The following is a 26,112-nucleotide window of genomic DNA, read 5'->3' on the forward strand; positions in this document are numbered from 1 at the left end:
CCCAGAGAGATTTATCTTGGCTCATGGTTCTGGAAACTGGAAGTCCAAGATCTGCATCTGGTGCGTGTCTCATGCTCTGCTTCTTAAAATGGTGAAAAAGCAGAAGGACAAGCAGGAACATGCAGAAGAAAAAAAAAAAAAACCTAAAGAATGGTCTCGCTTTATAACCAGCTCTTGTGGTAACTACTCTAGTTCCATCAAGTAAGATTTTCCTTGAGAATGACATTAATCTCTTTTGATTACCCTAATCACTTCTTACAGGCCCCACTCTAACATTACTACAATGCCAATCACATTTCAAGGTGCTTTTCAGAGGGAACAAACCATATTCAAAGTACAGTAACTTGCTTGGACTCCTAATATTTGCAAACCAGTTCATAAAGACCAGCATTCTCCTTGCTTTCTTCTTCCTTGCACTGCTGCAGGTAATCTTTCACGAGCAAGCTAGAGTATTTGTCTGAGTCATATTTTATGATTTCTATCTTTTAGGGAATCACTGTCTTTCATTACCTATTGTCTAATGTCTTGAGTTAATTTCATCATTCATCTCTTGGCTTTTTAGTTGTTTCATGCCCCAAAGTAAATCTGGTTCCTGTTACTCTATTATAACTTAAAAGCATAAGTCTTTAGTTAAAAAATTTTCATAACTTTTGTGTCTTCCTTTTGTTAGTATTCCCATCAGAGTGGTACTATTTGTTATATTTGATGAACTATATTACCCCATCCTTTTTTTCCCCCAAGTCCATAGTTTACATCAGGAGGGTTCATGATTGGTGCATATTATGTTGATCTTGACAAATGTACTAATATATATCTCCCATTATAGTGTCAGTGTCCTAAAAATCTGTGCTTTTGTCTTTTTTCCATGTCCTCCTTTAAACTCTTTTTAAAAAACAAAAAAACATTTTTTTCTATTTTTAATTTTATTGCATTTTGCTACACTTTCTTTTTTACTGCTTGTTTTGTTTTTATTTTTTCCAGTTTCTGAGGGTAGAATCATATTTCACCAAATTGAGTATTTGATATTCAAATATAAACATTTAATGTTACAGTTTTATTTCTAAGTTATACTTTAGCTGCAAACCATATATTTTGAGTTTGCATTTTTTTTTTGAGGTACTGGTGATTAAACGCTGGTATTTCTATTTTCATTCTAATTTCCTTTGTTATCTATTTTTTTTTGCCAGTCCTGGGCCTTGGACTCGGGGCCTGAGCACTGTCCCTGGCTTCTTTTTGCTCAAGGCTAGCACTCTGCCACTTGAGCCACAGCACCACTACTGGCTGTTTTCTATATATGTGGTGCTGGGGAATCGAACCCAGGGCTTCGTGTATACAAGGCAAGCACTCTTGCCACTAGGCCATATTCCCAGCCCTTGTTATCTATTTTGAATTGTCTAGAAGTTTATTGTTTATTTCAAAATTTTTCTGTTTTCAGGACCTGTTTCATTATTAAATTCTTATTCAATTCTGTGCTCTTTTGTTTCTTCACAAATCTTTAGTTGAGGTTTATTTTATGAATATTTCATGGGTATTTGAAAAGAATGTGTCTTCTGCAGTTATCAGGTAGAATACTCTGCTAATTAAGCTGAGTGATCACGTTGCTTAGCTTTCCTATATCTTTTTTTTTTCTTCTTGTAGGTCATGGGGCTTGAACTCTGGTCCTAGGCTCAAGGCTCACACTTTTAACACTTTGAGCCACAGTGCCACTTCTGGTTTTCTGATAGTTAATTGGAGATAAGAGTCTCACAGACTTTCTTGCCCCAGTTGGCTTTGAACCGTGATCCTCAGATCTCAGCCTTCTGAATAGCTAGAATTACATGTGTGAGCCACTGGCACCCAGCAAGTTTCCTATATTCTTTTAGATTTTATTTCTATGTGTATTCATTATTGGAGAGTACGTGATATATATAACACATTAGCATAATGAAGGGGAAAATTCACAGGATCATCTCAATAGATGCCACAAATTATCCTTTCATAAGAATTTTATGTCCTTTCAGAAGAAGTCTCAAACTAGGAATAAAGGAATGTATCAACACAATAAAGGACATGTATGACAACCTACAGCTAGCATTAAACTCAGTGGTAAAAATATAAGAGCTTTACCTGTAAGATCAGGAATAAGATAAGGATGTTTACTTAGTCTTGCCACTTCTAGTTGACATAGCACATAAAAAAGGAATAAATAAAATTTTTAGATGACATGATTTTATATATTCAAAATGCTAAAGATTCCATAAACTAATTGCTTGAATTAAAAAATTCATTAAGGGGGCTGGGGATATGGCCTAGTGGCAAGAGTGCTTGCCTCGTATACATGAGGTCCTGGGTTCAATTCCCCAGCACCACATACATAGAAAGTAGCCAGAAGTGGCACTGTGGCTCAAGTGGCAGAGTGCTAGCCTTGAGCAAAAGGAAGCCAGGGACAGTGCTCAGGCCCTGAGTCCAAGCCCTAGGACTGGCCAAAAAAAAAAAAAAAATCATTAAGATCACAGGCTACTAAAAAAAAAAAAAAGATCACAGGCTACTATATCCATATGCAAAAATCTGTTGTTCCACCCTCAAACAATGAACTGTCCAAAAAAGAAATTAAAACAATTCAATTTATACTAATATCAAAAAGAATAAAATATGGGGGCTGGGAGTATGGCTTAGCAGTAGAGTGCTTGCTTTGCATGCATGAAGCCCTGGATTCAATTCCTCATCACTATATAAGCAGAAAAGGCCAGAAGTGGTGCTGTGGCTCAAGTGGTAGAGTGTTAGCCTTAAGCAAAAAGAAGCCAGGGACACTGCTCAGGCAAAACAACAACAACAACAAAAACTTACAAAATATATAGAAGTAAATATTTCAGTGCAGGGTGCATTGAAAACTGAAACACTAATGAAAGAAATTAAGACCCAGGTAAATGTAAACATAATCCCACATTCATAGATCAGAAGAATTAATACTGTCAAAATTCTCCCTCATATTATGGAAAGTGACATAGATTCAATGCAGTCTTTATTAAAATTTCAATGGCATTTTTTTTTTACAGATATAGAGGGAAAAGTCTAAAATACTACAGAACCACAAAAGATTACAAATAGCAAAATCAATATTGAGCAGGTGGAGGCATAACACTTTGTGATTCAAATTACATTATCAAGTTATTTTAATCAAAAGCACAATACTGGCTCAAAAGTAGACATATAGGCCAATAGAAAGAAAGTGCAGAAATAAACCCAAACATATGTGGGTAACTAATCTTTGGCAAAGGCATTAAGAATACACAATGGGAAATGAATAGTGTCTTCAGTAAGTAGTGCTAGGTTTAACTGGATAGTCGTCATGGGAAAAGAGAAATGGGAAAGAGAAATGAACTGAGTTATCTTATACCATGCACTAAAATCAGAATTCAAAATGAATTAAAGTATGAAACTTAGGGCTTAATATCATAAAACTGCTGGAATTAAACAGGAAAAAACCCTCATGACATTGGTTTTAACTTTGATATTGTTTCTTTAAGGTAGATCTTATTGTGTGTAGAGTATGGCCTAGAACTTACTTCGTAGCCCAGGATGACATGGAACTTGCAATCCTGCTTGGCAGTAAATTCTTGATACACAAGAGCACAAGCAACAAAACCAAAGTTAATAAGTGACTACATCAACCCAAAAATTGTCTGCATAGCAAAGGAAACAACAAGATGAAAAGGAAATCAATGGAATGGTAGAATTTATGAAATATTTGCTAACTATATATATCTGAGATGAGGTTACATGCTAAATATGTAAAGGACTTATACTCTAGTGCAAAAGCAGTCAAGTCAAAGTTGAGAAAAGGACCTGAATAAACATTTTTTAAAGAAGACATTATGAGCTGGATGCTGGTGGCTCAGGAGGCTGAGATTTGAGGATCATGGTTCAAAGCCAGCCTAGGCAGAAAAGTCCCTGTGAGACTCTCATCTCCAATTAACCACTTGAAAATCAGAAGTGGCACTGTGGCTCAAGTGGTAGAGTTCTAGCCTTGAGTAAAAGAGGCTCAGGACAGTGTTCAAGCCCCACAACTGAAAAAAAAAAAAAAGACATGATAGCCAGGAAGAATATTAAAAACTATTTATCTTTAGCTGGGCACTGGTGGCTCACATCTGTAATTCTAGCTTCTCAGGAAGTTGAGATCTGAGCATCAAGGTTTGAAGTCAGTCCAAGCACCAAAGTCTGAGTTTTTTTTTTTTTAATCTCCAATTAAGGACCCAAAAAGCAAGAAGTGGTAGAGTGCTAGCTTTCAGCAGAAAAGCTCATGGACAGTGCACAGGCCCCGAGATCAAGCCTCAAGCAAGACTGGCACACATACACAAAACCTTTTCTTCTTCTTCTTCTTCTTCTTCTTCTTCTTCTTCTTCTTCTTCTTCTTCTTCTTCTTCTTCTTCTTCTTCTTCTTCTACTTCTTCTTCGTCTTCGTCTTCGTCTTCGTCTTCTTTTTTAGTACAGAGGGGTTACAGTTTCATATGTAAGGCAGTGAGTACATTTCTTGTTCAACTTGTTACCTCCTCCCTCAATCCCCCCACCCCCTTACCATCAGTTGGTTTACACCAAATGGTTTTGTAAGTATTGCTTTTGGAAATGTTTGTCTTTTTATACTTTGTCTGTCGATTTGGTATTACCTTTCCCTTCCCTAGTTCTAATACACATATATACAGTATCCAGGGTAATAAGATGAAATACAGTGATAGCGGGGGTAAAACCACAGGAAGAGAATACGAGAGGGAAAAAAAAGGGTATGGTTTCACATGGCATGTTGAAAATAATTACAACAATGATATAACACTTGTTTCCATGACGTGGAGTTCATTTCACTTAGCATATCTTATATGTTCATAAGAGCATAGCTATTGGGCAATTGTGATCTTCTGCTATGACTAGCCTAAGCATGTGCAAAACCTTTATATCTTTGCTAATCGTTAGAGAAATTCTAATCTACAGTGAAATCCTTACACATTAGGATGGCTTTTTTTTAAGCTAAAGATAACAGGTGTTGGAGAAGATGTGGGGAAAAACAGAACCTTGGCAGGTGTTGGTGTTTTTGGAAATTTGTACAGATTCTACAGAAAACAATATGAAGGCTCCTCAACGTATTAAAAATAGAATTGCCACATGATCCAGCAATCCCACTTCTGGATATATATCCAAAGGAAATGATGTCAGTTTTTAAGAGATAGCTGTATTCCTACTTTTATGTCAGCATTATTTACAAGAGCCAAGATGTGTGAACAATTACTATGTCAGTGGATGAATAGGTAAAGGCAATGTCATACAAACACACACACACCATTTTATTGTTGGACATACGTGCGTGTGTGTGTGTGTGCGTGCATGTGTGTGTATTATTGTTCAACCTAAAAAGTAAAAATCTTGCCATTTGTGGCAAGGTGGGTATCATTATACTAAGTTAAATAACAACTAAAAGAGAAATACTTATATAGTGGTATATAAGAAACTAATGACCAGAAATAAAAAATGTTGGAAATAAGAAGATGTGAATCAAAGTATAATCTTTGTTATTAGATGAATGAATTTATTATGCAGCATGTTTGTATATTGGAAATTTTCTGAGTTTATTTTATAAATATTCTCATCACATACACAAAAAAGAGTAACTGAAGCTGTGGATATGTTAGCTTGACAGTTTTAACCATTTCATATTGTGTTTGTATGTATGTACATGTATGTATATATTCACATGTAAAACCCGTGTATACCTTAAATGTAAACAAATTTTATCACTCGCTTATGCATTAAGAGCTAGAAAAATTATGTCTACTTATTTATTCATTATTGGTATTTTAACTAATTAATTATTTATTGATTTTTGCCAGTCCTAGGGCTTGAACTCCTGAGTGTTAACTCTGTGCTTTCAAGTGGTAGACTAGTGTTCTACCACTTGAGCCACAGGACCACTTCCGGCTTTTTCTGTGTAGTTCATTGGAGATAAGAGTCTCATGGATTTTTCTGCCTGGGCTGACTTCAAACAACAATCCTCAGATCTTAGCCTACTGAGTAGATAGGATTATAAGTGTGAGCCATTGGTGCCTGGCTGATTATATATCGTTTTGAGTGTATCTTCGTTAGACATTAGTCTCCAAAAGTTAAGCAGAGAGCTTGGATAGAAACTAAGTTCTAGGACAGTTATATATCCCCAACTAAGAAAATAGGTGTGGATACTTTGGTACTACTAGTTTGCTGTCAGGGTGTGAATGGAAGCTGAAGAAACTAGGGTAGAACATTCTTGCTTTGGTGATTCAGTTACTGCTTATTTCTCTGACTATACTAAGAAAAAAAATGGGAGAAAAATCTACCTAAAAAGCCACTCCATTATACATTAGGGTATGGCCATTGTCACAACTTGAAAACAAACAGTACCAACCAATCAACCACTTTTAGCACCATTTTAATGTTGGACTCTTAGGGTGTTGGACTCTTCTGCCATGGAGATGCTTACAAAGTAGTTGATGTGGGACAAATGAGCAAGAAAACCAGTCATATTTCAGCTAAGAGTTTAAATAAGCCTATGTTTTGAGTTCTATCGTGTCCTTAAGAAAGGAAGTATCAGGTGCTCATCTTTTGAGCAGAGGGCCAGATAAATCTGAACTTGCCAGGTACATATTTTTCTGGGAGTGGAATCAACTCTTCCCCCAAAGGTATTGTGTAACTGGTGGTTCATTCAGGTAGTGTTTGCTAAAGCATGTTATATCAAAAATGTGATTTGCATTCAAGCAGGATTAGCTTCTGCATTCTTTCTTGTGACTGCCACTTCTGCATTTTCTTCTGTGTATATCAAAGAATGTCCTTAACACTTGACTCTGGTTAGGTAATGCTATTACAATGTGGGGGCTGGTGGTTATGGCATATAACCTTGTTATTCCTTTTGCTCATATATGGCACCTAGTGGAGGAAGAAATCCAAACATAAAAGACAATAGGCAGCTCATTTTTCCCATTTCCTATATTACCATCCTGTAATACACTTAACTTTATTTCTAACCACTTAGAATCTAAGGAATTCAGGGTAAGGATATATCATTTTGACTTTGAGAACGTATTTCAGATGACTTTATTCAACATTTAAAAAAAACCTTTATGCTAGAGGGAACATTTTTTTGAGGAATTCATTTCAATAAGTATTTTATACAGTCAGAGGCACAGAGGCATTGCACCTTTGAGTTCTTCCTCTAAGAGTATCCTCCTTTGGTCTTACTGTTTGTGAATGTCTAGAGAGACCTGTACAATTTATTATGTTCCGGTGTATTTTAGATCTAGTTTCCACATATGAGAGAAAACATGCATTATTTGTCTCTCTGAGCTTGGCTTATCTCATTTAACATGATTTGTTCTAGGCCCATCTATTTCCCTGCAAATGACATTCTATTCTTTCTAATGGCTGTATAAAATTCCATTGTGTAGGGCTGAGGATATGGCCTAGTGGCAAGAGTGCTTGCCTCGTATACATGAGGCCCTGGGTTCAATTCCCCAGCACCACATATACAGAAAGTGGCCAGAAGTGGCGCTGTGGCTCAAGTGGCCGAGTGCTAGCCTTGAGCAAAAAGAAGCCAGGGACAGTGCTCAGGCCCTGAGTCCAAGCCCCAGGACTGGCCCAAAAAAAATCCATTGTGTATAGGTACCACATTTTTTGGATCGTAGATACCCTACAGCGAGGCTGTTCTGACTACATGGCTATTATGAATAATGCAGCAACAAACATGGATATACACGTATCTCTTTATGGTATCCTGGCTTGTGATGGTTCTGGGTAGATGCCAAGGAGTGTTATGGCTGGGTCATGGGGAAGATCTAGGTTTAGTTTTTTGAGGAACCTCCAGACTGCTGTCCAGAGTGGTTGTACCAGTTTACATTCCACCAGCAGTGCCACAGAGTTGCCCCCACCCCCATATCCCTGCCAACATTTGTTGCTGTAATTCATGATGTTGGCCAATCTTACTGGGGTGAGATGGAATATAAATGTTGTTTTGATTTGCATTTCTTTATGGCCAGGGATGTTGAGCATTTCCTCATATGTTTGCCATTCTTACCTCTTCTGAGAAGTCTCTCCTTACCTCCTTTATCCATGTAGTGAGTAGTTTATTTTGTTTGGAGAGGGGTTAATTTCTTGAGTTCCTTGTATATTTTGGATATTAGGCCTTTGATATATTGCTGGTGAAGATCTTCTCTCAGTCTGTTGGCTGCTTTCTAGTTTAGTAATTATGTCCTTTGCTGTGTAGAAACTTTTCATTTTGATCAAATCCCACTTGTCAATTCTCCTTCCTATCTGCTGTGCCCCAGGGACTCTTTTCAAACAGTTTCTGCCTCTGCTTATGTGTTTGTTAGTTGTTCTCCTACTTAGAGGTAATATTTTTAACTTGAAAAGTTGCAATTCAAACTTGTGATTATTTTCTTAGACAAAACTGTCGTGTTCCAAAATTATGTCACCACTTGGTGGAGCTCTTTTATAACTAAGTGCATTGTTAAAAAAGTCAGTACATGTAAATTGTCATTAGGGGATATCATTAGTGTGCTGAATGATAGCATACTAAGTAGCCTCTTTAAGTATTGACTGTAGATTTTAAATTGCAATACATAGGAAATTAAATTTTTGATATTGTAAAGACTTTACCAGAAGTACTATAATTCTTATAACCTGCTATATTTAAATTTAGCATTATACTGACATTTCTCAGTTGTAGCTAATTGAGAAAATATATTTAGATTAATGAAGAAAATAAAAACTATTCATAACCCTACCAGTTGTAGATAATCATTAAAATTTTATGCATGTATTTGCACTTTTCTTCACCTTTTTTGGGTTCTTACAGAATTGAAATCAAAATATGCAAATAATTTTGTATTCTAGTACTTTTGCCCTTTGACATTATATCTTGGGTATTTTCTCATGTCCTTATAAAATATTCTTTGCAAATGTTGTAGGGATCTTATATTATTCTGTGATATACCTCCAACATTTATTTGTTCTGTTATAAGATATTTAAGTGTTTCTCATTGTTTTTGCTATTACAATTTTTGAACACCTATTATATAAGTCATTTTGTTTTGTTTTGTTTTGTTTTGTTTTGCCAGTCCTGGACCTTGGACTCAGGGCCAGCACTGTCCCTGGCTTCTCTTTGCTCAAGGCTAGCACTCTGCCACTTGAGCCACAGCGCCACTTCTGGCCGTTTTCTATATATGTGGTGCTGAGGAATTGAACCTAGGGCTTCATGTATATGAGGCAAGCACTCTTGCCACTAGGCCATACTCCCAGCCCCCACCTATTATATAAGTCTTAACTCTCCGGTATTCAATAAATTCTTAGATGTAAAAATGGAACTCAGAAGCATCTTGATATATATTAATGAAGTATCTTTCAATTAACATATTGAGTTTCAGCATTTTCAAAAGTCATTGGAAAATACTTCTGCAAAATGTGTGTTCTTTGCTTTTCCTCCAAGTTTTACTCCAAATTGATTTTATTTTTAACAGTTTTTAAGTTGCTATTCTGTATAGTGAGAGGGATGTGTGTTCAATGTATGCAGCATTATGTACTGGGAGATGAACATATCAGTTACAGATTATAGGTTGTAAATGATCATGGAAGCCTGGAATTAATGATCATTAAGGCCTGGGATGTAACAGAGCACTTAAGTTGTACAGTGTGTGATATTGTTAAAAAAAAACAAAACAACTTCCTCTCTTTGAAATAGGATATTTAAGAAAATGAAAACAAGCAACATCTGAAATAAAGGCCATACTTTGCTCAGAAAAAATTCCTCAGGTTTTTAAAAATCAGAAACTATCCCAGCACTGGTGGCTCATACCTGTAATCCTGCTACTCAAGAGGCTGAGATCTGAGGATCCTGGTTCAAAGCTAGCCTGAGCAGGAAAATGCTTCAGACTCTATCTCTAATTAACCACCAGAAAATTATAAGTGCCCCTGTGGCTGCAAGTGGTAGAGCACTCGGGGACAGCACCCAGGTCCTGAGTTCAAGTCTCATTACTGACCCTCCCCCCCAAAAAAAAATCACAAATGATTTATAGAACATTTCATTTAGGAATGTTGTATCAAATGATATTACAATATTGTGTAAACTATATCTGAATAAAGTTTGGTGTTTTAGGGTTGGGGATGTAGCTCATTGGTAGAATAGTTGCCTATCATGTGAGGGCCTGGGTTCAATCCCCAGAATCAAACATATAATTTTTTAATGTTAAAAAAAAAGATTAGGGCTGGGGATATAGCCTAGTGGCAAGAGTGCCTGCCTCGGATACATGAGGCCCTAGGTTCGATTCCCCAGCACCACATATACGGAAAACGGCCAGAAGCGGCGCTGTGGCTCAAGTGGCGGAGTGCTAGCCTTGAGCGGGAAGAAGCCAGGGACGGTGCTCAGGCCCTGAGTCCAAGGCCCAGGACTGGCCAAAAAAAAAAAAAAAGATTAACCCAGTGCCTGTGGCTCAGACCTGTAATCCTAGCTACTCAGGAGGCTGAGATCTGAGGATCGCAGTTCAAAACCAGCCTGGACAAAAAAGTCCATGAGACTCCTATCTCCATTCTACCATTCTACTGTGGCTCAAGTGGTAGAGCACTAGGCTTGAGCTGAAGAGCTCAGGGACAGTGCCTAGGCCCCTGAGTTCAAGTCCCCGGACTAGCAAAAAAAAAAATGAGCTAGATATTATTTCTATTTTACAAGTAAGGCAATTATGGAATTGAATCATGAAATTATACATGGTTTAAAAATATTTGAGCAAGCAAAATGATAAAAAAATTGATAAATTGGAGCAAAGGAAGGGTTATCAAATAAAGGAGGCTTAGTTTTCAAGTTCTATGTTAAGATTCTAAAATACTTTAACTTGGCTTTGATGACATTCCGTTTTTTAAAAATAACTATTTCAAATATTTGGCTCTTAAAGTTTCCACAGAAGTTGTGACTTAGCATTCTGATCTCTTGTAAATTTTTTGCCTTAGGAATCTAAAGGTGAGTGTATACTAATGTAGATTGAAATTTTTTTTGAGTATATATCATTGTAAGGATTTAAAAACACAATTTGTTATGTCAAATAAGCAAAAGAAGATATAAAGTATAAACACAGTATCCAGTGTGTGAATCATTTAATAAAGTATCTTTTTGTTGTTGTTCCCAGGAAGGTTATATTCAAAAGAAAAAGGAGTTCTGGGGAATCTGTATTTTCATTGCTGCAGTTGACCTAGATGAGATGCCCTTCACTTTTACTGAGCTACAGAAAAACATAGAAACCAGGTAAAGTTCTTACATAAATTTTGACTTCTGCCATTAAAAAAAACAATACTTTAATATCTGGACTTTCCTTTTGTTGGGTTTAGAAATTAAATAATTATATTCCTTTTTAAATAAAACAAAGAAAAATGCAATTCATGTTTTATTTTAACAAGTTAAATTGTTATATTTTATAACACTTTTTCTTACTATAAATAAAATGTGGAAACAAAGGCCCATATATTCATAAATATATGAAAACAAAATGAAAACTGAGTTCTGTAATAAAAGAAAAACTGTGCCTGTGCCACAAGTAACAACTCCTTCCATTGTTTCTTCTTTCCTTCCTTTCTTTTTTCCTTCTCTTAAATTATACCTAGAAAAAGAAGGCTTGATTATAACAATTCAGTTTTCTTGGTAATCTCAGGACAGATACTTGCATATACCTCATAAAAATATAAATTGAGAGTGTTTCTTTAATAAATGCTATTCTTAAGCTGCTTTCTTTTCTTTAGACTCTGTACAATTATTTCATATTCTCTTCTAGTCAACATCTGGATCTTTTCGCATTTCTATTCCTTTATTTCTTTTCCACATAGCTTATCATCACAGCCTTTATCCATTCTATATAACATATATAATGGGAGCCCTCAATAACCCTTTTTTTGAGACTTGGTCTCATTGTGTTTTTCAGGTAAGTCTTGAACTCCCAACCCCAAGTGACCCTTTTACCTCAACATTCCAAATCCTGGGACCATAGCATGGGCCATTAAACTTGGCTTAGTAGAAGCTTTTATTTGTTGTTGGCAGCCCTTAAATAGGTTAAGTAATTACTATGCTTTAGTTAGCTGCTTTGGTATAACTCTTTTGTGTGTGCTAGTCTTAGGGCTTGAACTCAGAACCTAGGTTCTGACTTTGAGCTTTTGTGTTCAAGGCTAGTGCTTAACCATTTGAGCCACAACTTAACTTTCTACTTTTTAGTAGTTAATTGGAGATAAGAGTCTCTTGGGCTTTCCTGCCGAGGCTGGCTTTTGAACATCTCTCCTCAAATCTCATCCCCCTGAGTAGCTAGGGTTACAGATATAAGCCACTGGCGCCTGGTAGTATAATTCTTTTTAAAAACCTGATTAGAAATTAGCATAAGAGATGCAATTGCTGATTGTTTCCTTTAGTGCCCTATTGGAAAATGTATAAATGGATATTTCAAAAATTAGTTTTTTTAACAATAATAATTGACCAAAAAATCATTATTTAAATTTAAGTATTTAAATCTGATTTTCTTTTCTGTTCTCTTAACAATTCCAAAACCATTGGTAGGACAAAGATTGTCAGTGTGTACATCTGAGGCAGGGATGTGCTAAGGGCCCAGAGATGTCAGAACCAGGCTGGGAGATGTAGGCATCTGCATGGTAGAAGAGCATCCACTTGGGTGTGTGGAACAACTCAACATGGGCTTCTTGGTGTGCAGTGTCAGAAACGAAGCACGGCGTATGGACAGCCAATGTGAGGGGTCATAGAAGCGAGGAGAAGAGAGCAGCTGGTGTAGGGAATTAGAGCTCTGCTTGGGTGAAGAAGATGCATGTTAGATGAGGTACGGGCAATCCAGATAGTTTATCTGAACAAGAAAATAAGAATGTCTACATGGGGAAGAGGGTGGTTTTAGAGATCAAAGATGATAACTTACAGATGGATTGATTCAATGAGTAAATAGGGACAAATTAATTCTAGATTTTCCACTGTTGAAGAAGAGTTACAAATATAGACAGGAAAATACTAGGATGAGCCATATGGTTTTGTGTTGGAATTGAAATCATGTTTTTGTTGTTACTGTTAACAAAAAGCATTTTTTATATTTGATTAAGACCTAGATGGTAAAGAACAGAATATGTTTAGACAACCTTTTTGACAAGACATATAATACATGAATCAATCGTTGGACATTTTTGTATACATCTAAAACATTTTATAATCTATAGGATTGTCATTAGCAGCAGCAATGGGGAGCAAAGCCTCTAGTTACCGAATTAGCATTATCAAAGGTATTTAGAGGAGTAAGTTTTTCAAGGCAGTTTGTAGTATAGCTTTACAAAGATTTTTGTCTTTTAACCTGGGCTCTGTAATCAACATAAGGTCCCAGACCTGCCTGATTTTTACAGAGGAGATAATTGTTTATTCTGGCTCTGTTACCTCTTTACCTGCTCTCTGAAATCATGTTTTTTATTTTTATCTTTTTAATTAAATTTTATTGAAAAGATGATGTACAGAGGGGCACAGTTACATAATAAGTTAGTGAGTACATTTCTTGTCATATTTGTTACACCCTCCCTCATTTTTCTTCCCCTTCCCTAGTTCAGGTAAGCATATATAGAATATCCAGTGTACCAAAATCATGTACAGTAACCACATGGGGTATGCCAAAGGAAGTTCACTTAGTACATTAAACATAACGAGCATGAATATATAGTATAATGGATAGTGATTATGTACTCAAAATGCTAGAAGAAAGAAATTTGTGTTTTTGCCCTGTACTCAAGATACTCTGAGGGGATAGTTATATTTAACCTTATTACACAGTGTCTACATGTATTGAAGCATTACATGGTGCCCTATTAATGTACAGTGCTTTATATATCAGTTAAATTTTAATTGCTGGGCATCGATGGCTTCTGTCTGTAATCCTAGTTATTCAGGAGTCCAAGATCTGAGGATTATAGTTCAAAGCCAGCTCAGGCAGGAAAGTCCCAGAGAATCTTCCAATTATCCGCCACAATGTTGGAAGTGGAGCTGTGGCTGTGTAGAACATTAGCCTTCAGCAGAAAAGTTCAGGGACAATGCCCAGACTATGATTTCAAGCCCAGCATCACCACACACACACACAAATTTTAAAACTCATACAGCTAAATTTAAAAACAAATATACATATGTTTCCCTTCATGATCCTTTTTTCTGTATTTTCAGTCATAAAACAGATGTTTGATATAGGAAATAGGTACTGGGGCATAGGTTGAAAGCTAGTTGATTTATTTTTTTTTACCTCTTTAGAATCTATGAGAATGGGAAAAAATTATTCTTCCTTTTTTTTTTTTTTTTTTGCCAGTCCTGGGCCTTGGACTCAGGGCCTGAGCACTGTCCCTGGCTTCTTTTTGCTGAAGGCTGCCACTTGAGCCACAGCGCCCCTTCTGGCCGTTTTCTGTATATGTGGTGCTGGGGAATCGAACCTAGGGCTTCATGTATGGGAGGCAAGCTCTCTTGCCACTAGGCTATATCCCCAGCCCGAAAAAATTATTCTTTCCAAAGGATATAATAGTAATTTGATGTACGGCTCGTAATCTTTTGACCTGAAATGTCTGTAATTTGAAAATGAACTAAAGGAAATGTTAAAAGTTTCACTTTTTTCTGTTTTTTTTCTCTTTGTAGTGTCTACAAATTCTTTGACTTACTAAAAGAAATTGATACCAGTACTAAAGTTGATAATGCTATGTCAAGACTGATGAAGAAGTATAATGTATTGTGTGCACTCTACAGCAAATTAGAAAGGTAAAGTAAAAATGTTATTAGGATTATTCTTTGATTTTTTGTGTCACTGTTTAGTTAATGTTGGACTATTACATGATAAGGTTATTAAGCATTATTTATTAGTCTTGTCCCATTTGCATTTAGTTTTTATTCTTAGCTTTCTTATATAGTCATACATTCAGAATGTTCGAAATTAACTTTTTCTATCCTTTCATGTCTCATTTTTTTTTTAGACTTTAAGTTTAGTACCCATCTTAGCTTTATGTACTTGGAGACTCTTTGTTATGAATAGTGTTCTAAATGTTAACTTCTTCCCATGGTGTTATCTAGTGTAGAAAGAAAAAATATTGGCTGTAGGAGGCATATGACCTGTGCTACTAAATTATGATTTGTGCTCCCAGTGGTAGTCTAGAAGAAATGGCGCCATTACTGTACAGCTGGGAGAAGAATGAGTAAGCTTGAATTATGTTTTTGATACAGTTTCCATTCAGACTTTCTCCTCAAGCATTATAGTCCTTAATGTGTCATGTGTCTGGTGTCTGTTATGTTTGCCCATTGTACTTGAGTAAGAAAGTTTATGTGTTAGCTAAATAAGCAATTGTGTAATAAGATGGTAAAGTTTGGTAAAATGAAAGGTGGCAAGTGTTTAGATATTCTAGAGAGAATGAGGATGGTGCAAATCTAGGAAGAGTATATTTTCAGAAATCTGCCTGTTTATTTTTTCTCTGGTTTCTGATTTGTATGTCACTAAAAGTTCAGATGTATGATGGTGGATGAGAAAAGTGGAGAAAAAATAGGGAGAAGAAAGAGAGATTAAAAACAGAGTAATAGAGCTGAGGGCTGGCAGCTTATCCTAGCTACTCAAAAATCCGAGATCTAAGTATTATAGTTTGAAGCCAGCTCTAGCAGGGAAGTCTGACTCTTGTCTCCAATCAGCCACCTCCTACAAAACAAAACAAAACATAACAAAAAACCCACTGGAAGCGGTGCTGTGGCTCAGGTGGTAGGATGCTAGCATTAAGCACAAAAGCTCAGGGACAGTGCTCAGGCCCTGAGTTCAAGCTCCACCAGCATGAAAAAAGTAATAGAGGGTGATTTTGTGTGCATGTATGGAAATAACAATACAGTGCCTTTGTACAATTAATATATGCTAATAACTTTTAAACAGAACAAAAAAGTAGAATAATCTAGGAAGGTAGTTGTAAGCTTTCCAGGATACTTGGTTTAGGTAGTTTGCTATCTATTTTAGAAAAAATTGATGGCTTAGTTATTTTGCCATCTATTTTTTTTTCTAAAAATAGCATGGATCAGTAAACCAAATAAGCCAACATTTTTTTACATTCAGGTTGTTATTAAGATTTTATTAAGGGCTGGGAATATGGCCTAATGGCAAGAGCGCTTGCCTCCTACACATGAAGCTCTCGGTTTGATTCCCCAGCACCACATATATGGAAAACGGCCAGAAGGGGCGCTGTGGGATGGTGCTCAGGCCCACCTAGGCCCAGGACTGGCAAAAAAAAAAAAAAAAAAACCACCCAAAAAAACCCCAACCTGTTCAGTTTAGGAAATATTGCATATTATGTTTCCAATGTACAGTGGAAACTCAAAGTTTTTAGAAGTACCATAGAATAAATCTGTTAGACTGGCTGGGAATGTGGCTCAGTGGTAGAGTGCTTTCCTAGCATGCATGAAGCCCTGGGTTCAATTCCTCAAGTACCACACAGAAAAAGCTGGAAGAGGGGGCTGGAACGCAAGTGGTAGAGTGCTAGCTTTGAGCAAAAGAAAGAAGCTCAGGCCCAGAGTTCAAGCCCCACAACCCCTTTACACCCTCCCCCAAAATCTGTTAGACTTCATTGAATTCAGGATTTCTTAATCTTTATAGACCACTTACACACGTTTATATGTGCTTACTATTAATTAAAATCTTACAAATGAAGTAAGTATTTTGTGAAAAATGCTCTAAGAAACTAACACTATCATATGTTTTATTGCAAAGATATTAATAAAATATAACAAGCATTAACCTAAATGTTGATGCTCAGATGTGTATTTAGATAACAAGCATACAAAATCATATGGCATGATACTACAGAAAGAAATTTGTAGTAGATAAATATATTTTTATGAGAATAAATGCAGTAATGAATGTGATGCCATATTAGAAATTATGTAGTGAAAAGTATTAAATTATATACATTAAACAGTTGAGAAGACTAACTGTAGTTGTGACTTTGATCAGGAAAATAAATGACAGAGGTTATTGTGTGTATAGAGCTTAACAATTAATGGAAATTCAGCAAGAAAAATATGTAGAAACCCAGACCGAGCTTGCTAGGTAGAGGGATTAGCATGTGTACAAATCCAAAGCAGTAGCTGAATGCACTTTGATTTTACTAATGGCTAAAAGGTGGATAGGGATTAGATTGGTAGTAAGCTTGGACTTTGCCCTGCAGACAAGGGAAAGCCATTGAATAATTTTAAGTTGGGGCTTGAAATAAATTTAGCTTTAAAAAACCACTCAGACCTTTGTAAAAAGGATTTTATATTTTTATTGACTAGTCATATGACAAAATTTAGCCCTAACTCTACAGGACTTGAATCAGCATGGTTTCTTTCCATTTTTCTGTTTCATTTGTACCTTTTATTTTTTAAAAAAAGATTAACTGCAATACTAATGCGTGTTTAAATATAGATTTTTATGAATATCTGATTATTAAATAGGTATTAGTCATGACCTGGTCTGAGAATCTAAACTGGATCATCAATTATAATTTTAGACTGAATTATATTTCCATCTAAAAATTAACATATAAAATCCACTCCTCTTGTAATTAGATATTCCAGTGATATGAGATGTCATAAATTGGGAAAATCTACTTTATTTCATAGTACTATACATGTTTTTGTTTTTAAAATGTATACTAAAAGTATGACTAAAATGTATGACTAAAAGTATGATAAAATTGCTATGATTTCTGTTACAAAAGAATCCAATGGGGGGCTGGGAATATGGCCTAGTGGTAAAGTGCTCACCTTGTATACATGAAGCCCTGGGTTTGATTCCTCAGCACCACATATATAGAAAAAGCCAGAAGTGGCACTGTGGCTCAAGTGGTAGAGTGCTAGCTTTGAGCAAAAAGAAGCCAGGGACAGTGCCCAGGCCCTGAGTCAAGCCCCAGGACTGGCAAAAAGCAAAACAAAACGATAAAAGCATACAATGTATATCCTATAAAATTAAGATGAAGGAAGAGATGGATAGGGGAGGGACGGGTGAGAATGCTGAAAGGGATGACATTGATCAAGATATATTGTATTCATAAACTGCCTTGTTAAATGGCAACTCCTTTGTACAACTAAAGATAATAAAAAGTCAGAACAAAAAGAATATTTCCTTTTGAATGGAGAAGTGATTCAGTGTTCCAGATGGGTCCTCTTTAAGTATCCAGTCCAAGGACTGGGGGCATTCAAAATAGTCTCCTGCCTGTTCCTCAAGAGTGCACAGAACATTGTTTACTTTAGAAGCCTCTTTTGCACAGGTTTTCAGGGACTCGGAATGTTCAACTACCTTTTCCTTGGTGTGGAACCCAAACCTCAGAACCATTTTGTTGAGATGGACACACTGTAAAACTCCTGGATAACTGTTAAGTCATGATGCAGACTTCATGGTGCTCTGTATTTAAAAAAAAAAAAAAAAGGTTTGGGTTTGGGAATGTGGCTTAGCAGTAGAGTGCTTGCTTACCTAGCATGCATGAAGACCTGGGTTTGAACCCTCAGTACCACATAAACAGAAAAAAACAGAAGTGGTGTTGTGGCTCAAGTAGTAGGGTGCTAGCCCTGAGCAAAAGAAGCTCAGAGACAGTGCCCAGACCCTGAGTTCAAGTCCCAGGACTGGCAAAAAAAAAAAAAAAAAGCTTTTATTATCAAACATTGTTGTGCCAAGTCACAAGACCACCACCAAGAAGACCACCGAGACTCAGACATTCCGAAATGCAAAAGCAAGGCAAGGCTTTATTTAAGCGAGCTGCAACTCGGGCCTTGTCCTACCCACCAACACAGCGGACGTTAGGAGGGAGCCCCGAGCTGCGATTACACAGGGCTTATAAAGGCAAAGAACAAGGTTACAACAATCAGGTGTTCAAGCAAGCAAGATTAGGACACAGGTACAAATCTGATTGGCTCAGGGTTCGATTCTAAAATAGGGTTCACGTGGTAAAATGGGGTTCACGTGGTAAAATGGGGCCTGACTTCAAAGTCTGGCACTTCAACATAATCGTTTACAAAGGCATAGAGTAACAAAATTGTTTCTTCCTTTCAGAACATGTGAACTCATATATTTGACTCAACCCAGCAATTCGTAAGTAGTTGAGAGCATCTTACTTTTTTCTTTTTTTTCTTTTCGTAGGGATTGAACTCAGATCCTGGGTGCTATCCCTGAGTTTTCACTACTCAAAGCTAGTGCTCTATCACTTGGAGCCACAGTTCCACTTCTACATTTTACTTTTTAAAAACTGACTTTTCAGCCAGGTGCTGGTGGCTCATGCCTGTAATCCTAGCTACTCAGGAGGCTGAGATCTGAGGATTGCAGTTCAGAGCCAGCCCGGCAGGAAAATCTATGAGACTCCAAGTAACCACCAGAAAACTGGAAGTAGCGCTGTGGTAGAGCACTAGCCTTGAGCTGAAAAGCTCAGGGACAGCGCCCAGGCCCAGAGTTCAATGCCCACAATCAACAACAATAACAAAATAGTTTTCTATAATAATCTCAAATATATTGGTAATTTTAGGGTTAGTTTGGTTGATGATAGCGTATTACTTTATAAGATAAAATGATAAAATCCAATGTAGATCATTTGTTTTATAAAGAAATACATCCCTTAATACTGCAAAGGAGAATAACAAGGGAGAAATTGACTCAGTGCAAAGCATCATCTATTCTGGAAAAATATTAACTCATCGATTAAGTGAGTCTGTCAAGGGTATTTTAGATCGCTTAGAACACAACTTTTATCAAATTAATCTATACTAAAATTTCCAAATAATTTTAAGTTATAATACTTGAATAATACACCCATGTATCATTCTGGAGTTTTTCTTTTGAAACAGAATGAGCACTGGAAACTTTGTACCCCCCGTGAAATAGTGGTATGGAATTTTTTGGCCGATACAGAGTGCAGTAACTCAAGCTTTTAATCTTAGCTACTTTGGGGGCAGAGATTGGGGAAATCAATTTGAAGCAAGACTCCCATCTTATCCCAGCTTGGGGGAAGCACAACAGCTGGGCAGCGTGGTATGTGCCTTTTATGACCGGAGGAAGCACAAGTAGGAGAATTACAGCCCAAGCTGAAACAGGCATAAATTGAGACCCAACTTTGTATATAACCAATGCAAAAATGTGTTGGAAGTATGGCTGTTGGTAGAGCACCTTCCTGGCAAATGCAAAGCCCTGAGTTCAATCCCTAATACCACAAGAGAGGGAGATGGGGAGATTTCTGTAAGGGAAAATTGTGTATTAATTAAATAATATGAATTTATTCCAACAAATAAATGCCTGTGGAAAACTTACCCAATACAAAGTGTTAAATTGGGGCTGGGAATATGGCCTAGTGGTAGAGTGCTTGTCTCATATACATGAAGCCCTGAGTTCGATTCCTCAGCACCACATATATAGAAAAAGCCAGAAGTGGTGCTGTGGCTCAATTGGTAGAGTGTTAGCCTTAAGCAAAAAGAAGCCAGGAACAGTGCTCAGGCCCTGAGTTCAAGCCCCAGGACTGGCAAAATAAAAATAAATAAATAAAGTGTTAACTTGACAAGCCAGAGCCATCTAAACCTTTATGTGTTTGCTTATAGTGTTGATATTAATTAGAAAACAAAGAGCAAACAAGTATTAAGATAATTTGAAACGAGTTACATTAAAGTATACCTTCATCTTGTGTTTTTAAACTACAATTAGCTAATCAGTATTTTTTTAGTCAGTCTTGGGGCTTGACCTCAGGGCCTGGGCACTGTCCCTGAGCCCTGTTGCTCAAGGCTAGTGCTCTACTACTTTGAGCTACAGCTCTACATCTGGTTTTCTGGTGGTTAGTTGGAGATAAGAGTCTTACAGTTTCCTGCCTTGACTAGCATGCACCTCCATTCTCAGATCTCAGCCTCCTGAGTAGCTAGGATTACAAGCACCAAGCTCCCAACCCCCAGCAGCTATTCAGTATTTTCTATGTGAAATATATTCTGTTCTGTATGTTAAATACAATATCATGAGAACTTTGAGTTCAGTGAACTGAGTTCTAATACATATTCAACTTAGACCTATAATTTAAAACAAAACAAACTACCCAAAAGGTATAGTTGGAAAATTTTGTCAGTGATAAATTTTTCTTTTATTTTTACTAGGTTATCTACTGAGATAAGTTCTCTGTTTGTCCTGAAAGTTTCTTGGATCACATTTTTACTAGCTAAAGGTAAATTATTATGCTCATTATACGCAAATATTTCAATTAAATTGTTCTTTCGACTGTAAAATTTTTTACTTAATTCATACATCTACTGCATTCTTTACCTGGCTATTGTCTGTTAAAAACTTGTAATTTTGTTAATGAAAACAATCTTGGAAGTGTTTTGTTTTATGTCTATCCATACTTTTGATTTCTTTTTCAATGTTGCTCATGGAATCAAGGGCCTCCTGCATTCTTCCCTTAAGATACATTCCCAATAGTCTTTTTTTCTTTCTTTCTTTAGGAATAAAGATTTAATGTTTTTATAAAAAATGATATTTGCTTTTGATAAATAAACAATATAGCAAAGTGCAAGGATAATTGTCTAAAATTTACCTAGTAATGACTATCATTAAAATTAAGGTATTAGTATTATATATGTGTATATATACAGTCTGATAAAAAAAGATGGGTAGAACAGAACATTCACAAACATGTAATTTTCTAAAAATAGTATTATCCTATAGTGCTGTCTTTAATGTGTAAACATTAATTTTGCTAAAGAAAAATAGCAATAATTGCTTAAATTTAAATAAGTATTTTGTCACTTTAAATGGTATTCTTTCTAATAATGTCCTCTGAGGTGAAAAGGCACTATGGAAAAGCTGAGTCTAGCATCTTTTTGTTTTTTATCTTTGTGTTTTGAATTCAACCAATATAAATTCATCTGCTTTGAAACAGAATGTTAGTATTCTTTGTCTTGTAACCTTCCCTCTCCCTGTTTTCCAACTAGTCATTTTATTATCACTTAGTTATCAAAGAGTATAACATTTACATTCTGTCTAAAATTATAATTATTATACTTGCTTAGTTTCCAGTCTATATTTAAATAGTTTCTAAGGTTATCGGAACTCCTTTATTGTCTCCATTTCTGAGTTCTTTACTTTGACTCATTTTTTTAATCTGGCTATTTTTGTTGTTGTTGGTACTGATGTTATTGAATTCAGGGATTTGTTCTTGCGAGGCAAGTGTTCTACTACTTGACCTTCTCCCTGTCCCAACCCTACCTCCCCACCCCCTCTTTTTTTTTTTTTTTTTTTGATAGGTGTGGGGCTTGAACTCTGGGCCTGGGTGCTGTCCCTGAGCTCTTAAGAGCTCAAGGCTAGCACTCTACCACTTGACCCACAGCACTACTTCCCATTTTCTGGTGGTTAATTGTAGATAAGAGTCTCACAGTAGTTCATGCCTGAGCTGGCTTTTAACTGTTGTCCTTAGATCTCAGTCTCCTGAGTAGCGAGGATTATAGGCATGAGCCACTAGTGCTCAGCAGTTTGATATTTTTATATTTTAATCATAGGTCTGTTTTGAGCTATTTTTGTAATGGTATTATTTGGTCTTGAGCTTTTTTCTTAGCTTATCTAGCTCCTGTTCTTGTGTAATATGAGACCTCCGTAAGTAGCTCAGGCTGGCCTCACATTTTCAACTCTGCTGTCTCTGCCTCTAGAGTACAAGTTTATAAGCAAGTTCTAACATGCCTGGTGAATTCATTAAGTTCTTTTTTTTTTTTTAAGACTTTTCGATATTAGGTTCTTCACTTGGATTTTTTTCACAAAGTATTTTTTATTTTATTTTTTTGTGAAGGTGATGTACAGAGGGGTTACAATTACATAAGTAAGGTAATGAATACATTTCTTGTTGAACAGTGTTATCCTTTTCTCGTACTTACCCTTCCCTACCACTTCCCTCCTCCCCAAGTTGTGAAGTTTATTTCCAACATAATGTCTTGAGAGTATCACTGTTGTATTAGTTCACCCTTTGTTATTTGCTTTCCTATATTGTGACTCTTTGTTTTTCTTTCTGTGATGTATTTATGTAATTGCTGTTCTTCTCATCTGCTTTCTTTTTTTTAAAATCTTACTGAGACTTTATGCAGCTGACCCTAATTTGATGTTTTCTCTGAGGTGGTTTGAAGGGAATCTCTCTTCATCTATTTTCTACTTAATCCATAACTTGTTTGTGTTTCCCAAAGAATATCAGTGTACCAACAGGCAATATGCCTTTTTCTAGCTGGAAGGTAAGGGAAACTAGAGAATTCATCTTGAGTGATATAAGCCTTTATGGTTCTGAGTTTTGTTAGAATAACCTTTATAATTCTTCTTTTTATAGTCAAATTGTGTCAGGATTCAGATTATTCCACTTCAGCACAGTGTACTGGAATCTATATTTGTCAGGTAGCTGTGTTGTTTATTTATATCATTTTACTCTTCTCTCAGCATTTTTACTCTTTAATTTTGAAGAGGAAAAAGTGAGGATTCCCTTTGAGTTCTCCTCAAATTTGGTATTACTATTAGTGTTAAGTAGTAAATTTTTTTCCTTTGATTCCTTGGATATTGGAGAAAATATAGTCTTTCATGTAATTCACACTTTTTACTTAGAAGTGCTTTCATTTTTTACATCTGTAGTGTTTCTTAGTAACTTATTTTGTATATATTGAAAATATATCCGTGGCATCATATATATGGATTTAAAATCTTATCTGATGTAGGTTTACCAGTTTTCTCACACATTTTCCTCACCTTCAATATTTGTTGACATTACTGCTAGTTTAGCAGTCAGATACTCAGAAGCTAGAATGTGAATCGAATTAAACTTTCCTTTAAAAAATAATAGAGCCATAAGTAAAGATGCAGTAGATATATTAGGCCATAGTTTATATGTTGTGTGTATCTATATCTCTTATAAGCAGTTATTTTCTTATAGTCCTAGTTATGTACGCATATATATGTATATATGTATATAAATATATAGTATTAACTTTTAGAATGCCAAATTACTTTTTACAATCTAGCGATTTTTATTTATTTATTTATTTTTGGCCAGTCCTGGGCCTTGGACTCAGGGCCTGAGCACCATCCCTGGCTTCTTCCCTGTCAAGGCTAGCACTCTGCCACCTGAGCCACAGCGCCCCTTCTGGCCGTTTTCCATATATGTGGTGCTGGGGAATCTAACCGAGAACTTCATGTGTAGGAGGCAAGCACTCTTGCTACTAGGCCATATTCCCAGCCCAATCTAGCGATTTTTAAATGATATATTAATTTTGTGTTTTCTTTTCCTTTGTAGTCCTGGGGAATTGAACCCTAGGCCTTACACATTTTAGGCAAGGGCTCTGCATCCTCTGAGCTATATCCATAGCCTTAATTTGTTATTCCTTAATGGTTTTGGTTATTATAATATTTGGAGTATTGAAATATATTTACACATATATTTTAAACATACATTTATATATTTTATGATATATATTTTGACAATTGAAAATATGAGCTTTTATAAACATAATTAAAAAGTTATATGTATTATGCTTCAAAATTATTTTCAGAAGTAATACATTATGTAGCTCATACCAAAACTGGAAATTTTTTTTTTCTTTTTGGCACTGCTGGTGTTTGACCTCAGGGACTCTCCATTGCTAGGCTGCTGTTAAGCCACTGCTCTAGTTCTGGGAAAAAGGTTTACAGAAGTAAAATTTATATACAGAATTAACTATGCATACAGAATTAATTATAATATAAAGTGTAAAATTCTCAGGATACAGAATAGAGATATCTAATTTTCCTTAAAAAAGTGAATCTCTTTATTTTCAGGTGAAGTACTGCAAATGGAAGATGATTTGGTAATCTCATTTCAATTAATGCTGTGTGTGCTAGACTATTTTATCAAGCTATCACCTCCTGCATTACTCAAAGAACCATATAGTAAGTACTTTAAGTAATGTATATCCCTTGTACTTTGTCATCACCACTTATTGAATATTCAGTATACCCAGTTTTATTCTCAAATTGATGAAGTCAGATATGCACTGTGCACTTGTTTTTGACAGCTTTCCATTACTGTAACAAATACGTGTGTTGATCATTTTATATAGAAGGAACATTTATTTTAGTTCATAGGTTTGAAGGTTCCAGTCCATGATCAGTTTGGCCTGTTTCTTTAAGCCTGTGGCAAGGTAGCATATTGTAGTGGAAATTCATGGTAGAACAAAACTGTTTACCATATGGTTAGGGAATGAAAGACAAATATAAGGAAGGAGTTAAAGTCCTATCATCTTTTGGGAGATGAGAAAGTTTTCTCAGTTGTAGAAAATCAAAGAATACCAACAAAAGAGACAGTATTTGAAAATGAGTATTGGCCAGTAGTTAAGATTGGGGGAAGGCATTGTATTGAAAAAATTGGATGAAAGTATTTCCCTTAAAGAAGACTAAGAGGTAAGACTGAGATATCAATGAAACTGAGGGAAAAGCAGCCCATTCTACAAGGACAGCTTAAAGTATTGTTAGTGTTATATGATGTAATAACTATATGACTGATAGTTTTTGTAAAGAAACCATAAATTATATTATGGTAGTGAATGATGAATGGGAAAGTATTTGATTAAAAACTGTTTCTAATACAATGAAGTAGCATTTTTCAAAGATGAGTATATTCTTCTTAGACTAGAATTTCTTCCTTTGGTAGTCTTGGCAGGAGGACTTCAAAATCACTTTTTATATTACAGAAAAAATGTAAATTTCCTGGAGCTAGACTGATTTCTTTCTGCTGTAATGATAGAATTGTTATTAGTACATGTAGATGACAAATCAAACAGAGAAGTCTCAAAGTGTTGTTGAAGAGGCTGAAAGACTGAAGCATAATTAATCCTTATTAACATTAACTTAATGGAAAAAATAGTCTTGAATACAATTTTGCAAATGTATTACAAAAGGTTTTGTACAGGAGACAGGAACTTTCATTTAGGAAACCACATGCAAAGCAAAAGAAATGAATTTTAAATTCTAGAAAAAACAAATTTGCTTCACATTTTTTTTCCACCTGTAAAGTTTTTCCTTTTTCTGCCTTTTCTGCACTTCCACCTTTTCAGTT

The 26,112-nt window shown here is 35.8% G+C and overlaps 1 protein-coding gene across 2 annotated transcripts in view; it reads left to right on the forward strand.

The window, feature by feature from the left end:
* The window catches only part of Rb1 (RB transcriptional corepressor 1), a 133,809-nt gene that overhangs the window by 11,611 nt on the left and 96,086 nt on the right, over window positions 1-26,112 (forward strand). For both annotated transcript variants that reach the window (XM_048341373.1, XM_048341374.1), the window contains exons 3-7: window positions 11,163-11,278; window positions 14,672-14,791; window positions 19,086-19,124; window positions 21,155-21,222; window positions 24,837-24,947. In XM_048341373.1, the coding sequence (XP_048197330.1) occupies window positions 11,163-11,278; window positions 14,672-14,791; window positions 19,086-19,124; window positions 21,155-21,222; window positions 24,837-24,947 (454 nt within the window). The remainder of the gene's footprint in view (window positions 1-11,162; window positions 11,279-14,671; window positions 14,792-19,085; window positions 19,125-21,154; window positions 21,223-24,836; window positions 24,948-26,112) is intronic.

Source organism: Perognathus longimembris, chromosome 3, assembly GCF_023159225.1.
Source record: "Perognathus longimembris pacificus isolate PPM17 chromosome 3, ASM2315922v1, whole genome shotgun sequence".
In the NCBI taxonomy this organism is placed as follows: domain Eukaryota; kingdom Metazoa; phylum Chordata; class Mammalia; order Rodentia; family Heteromyidae; genus Perognathus; species Perognathus longimembris.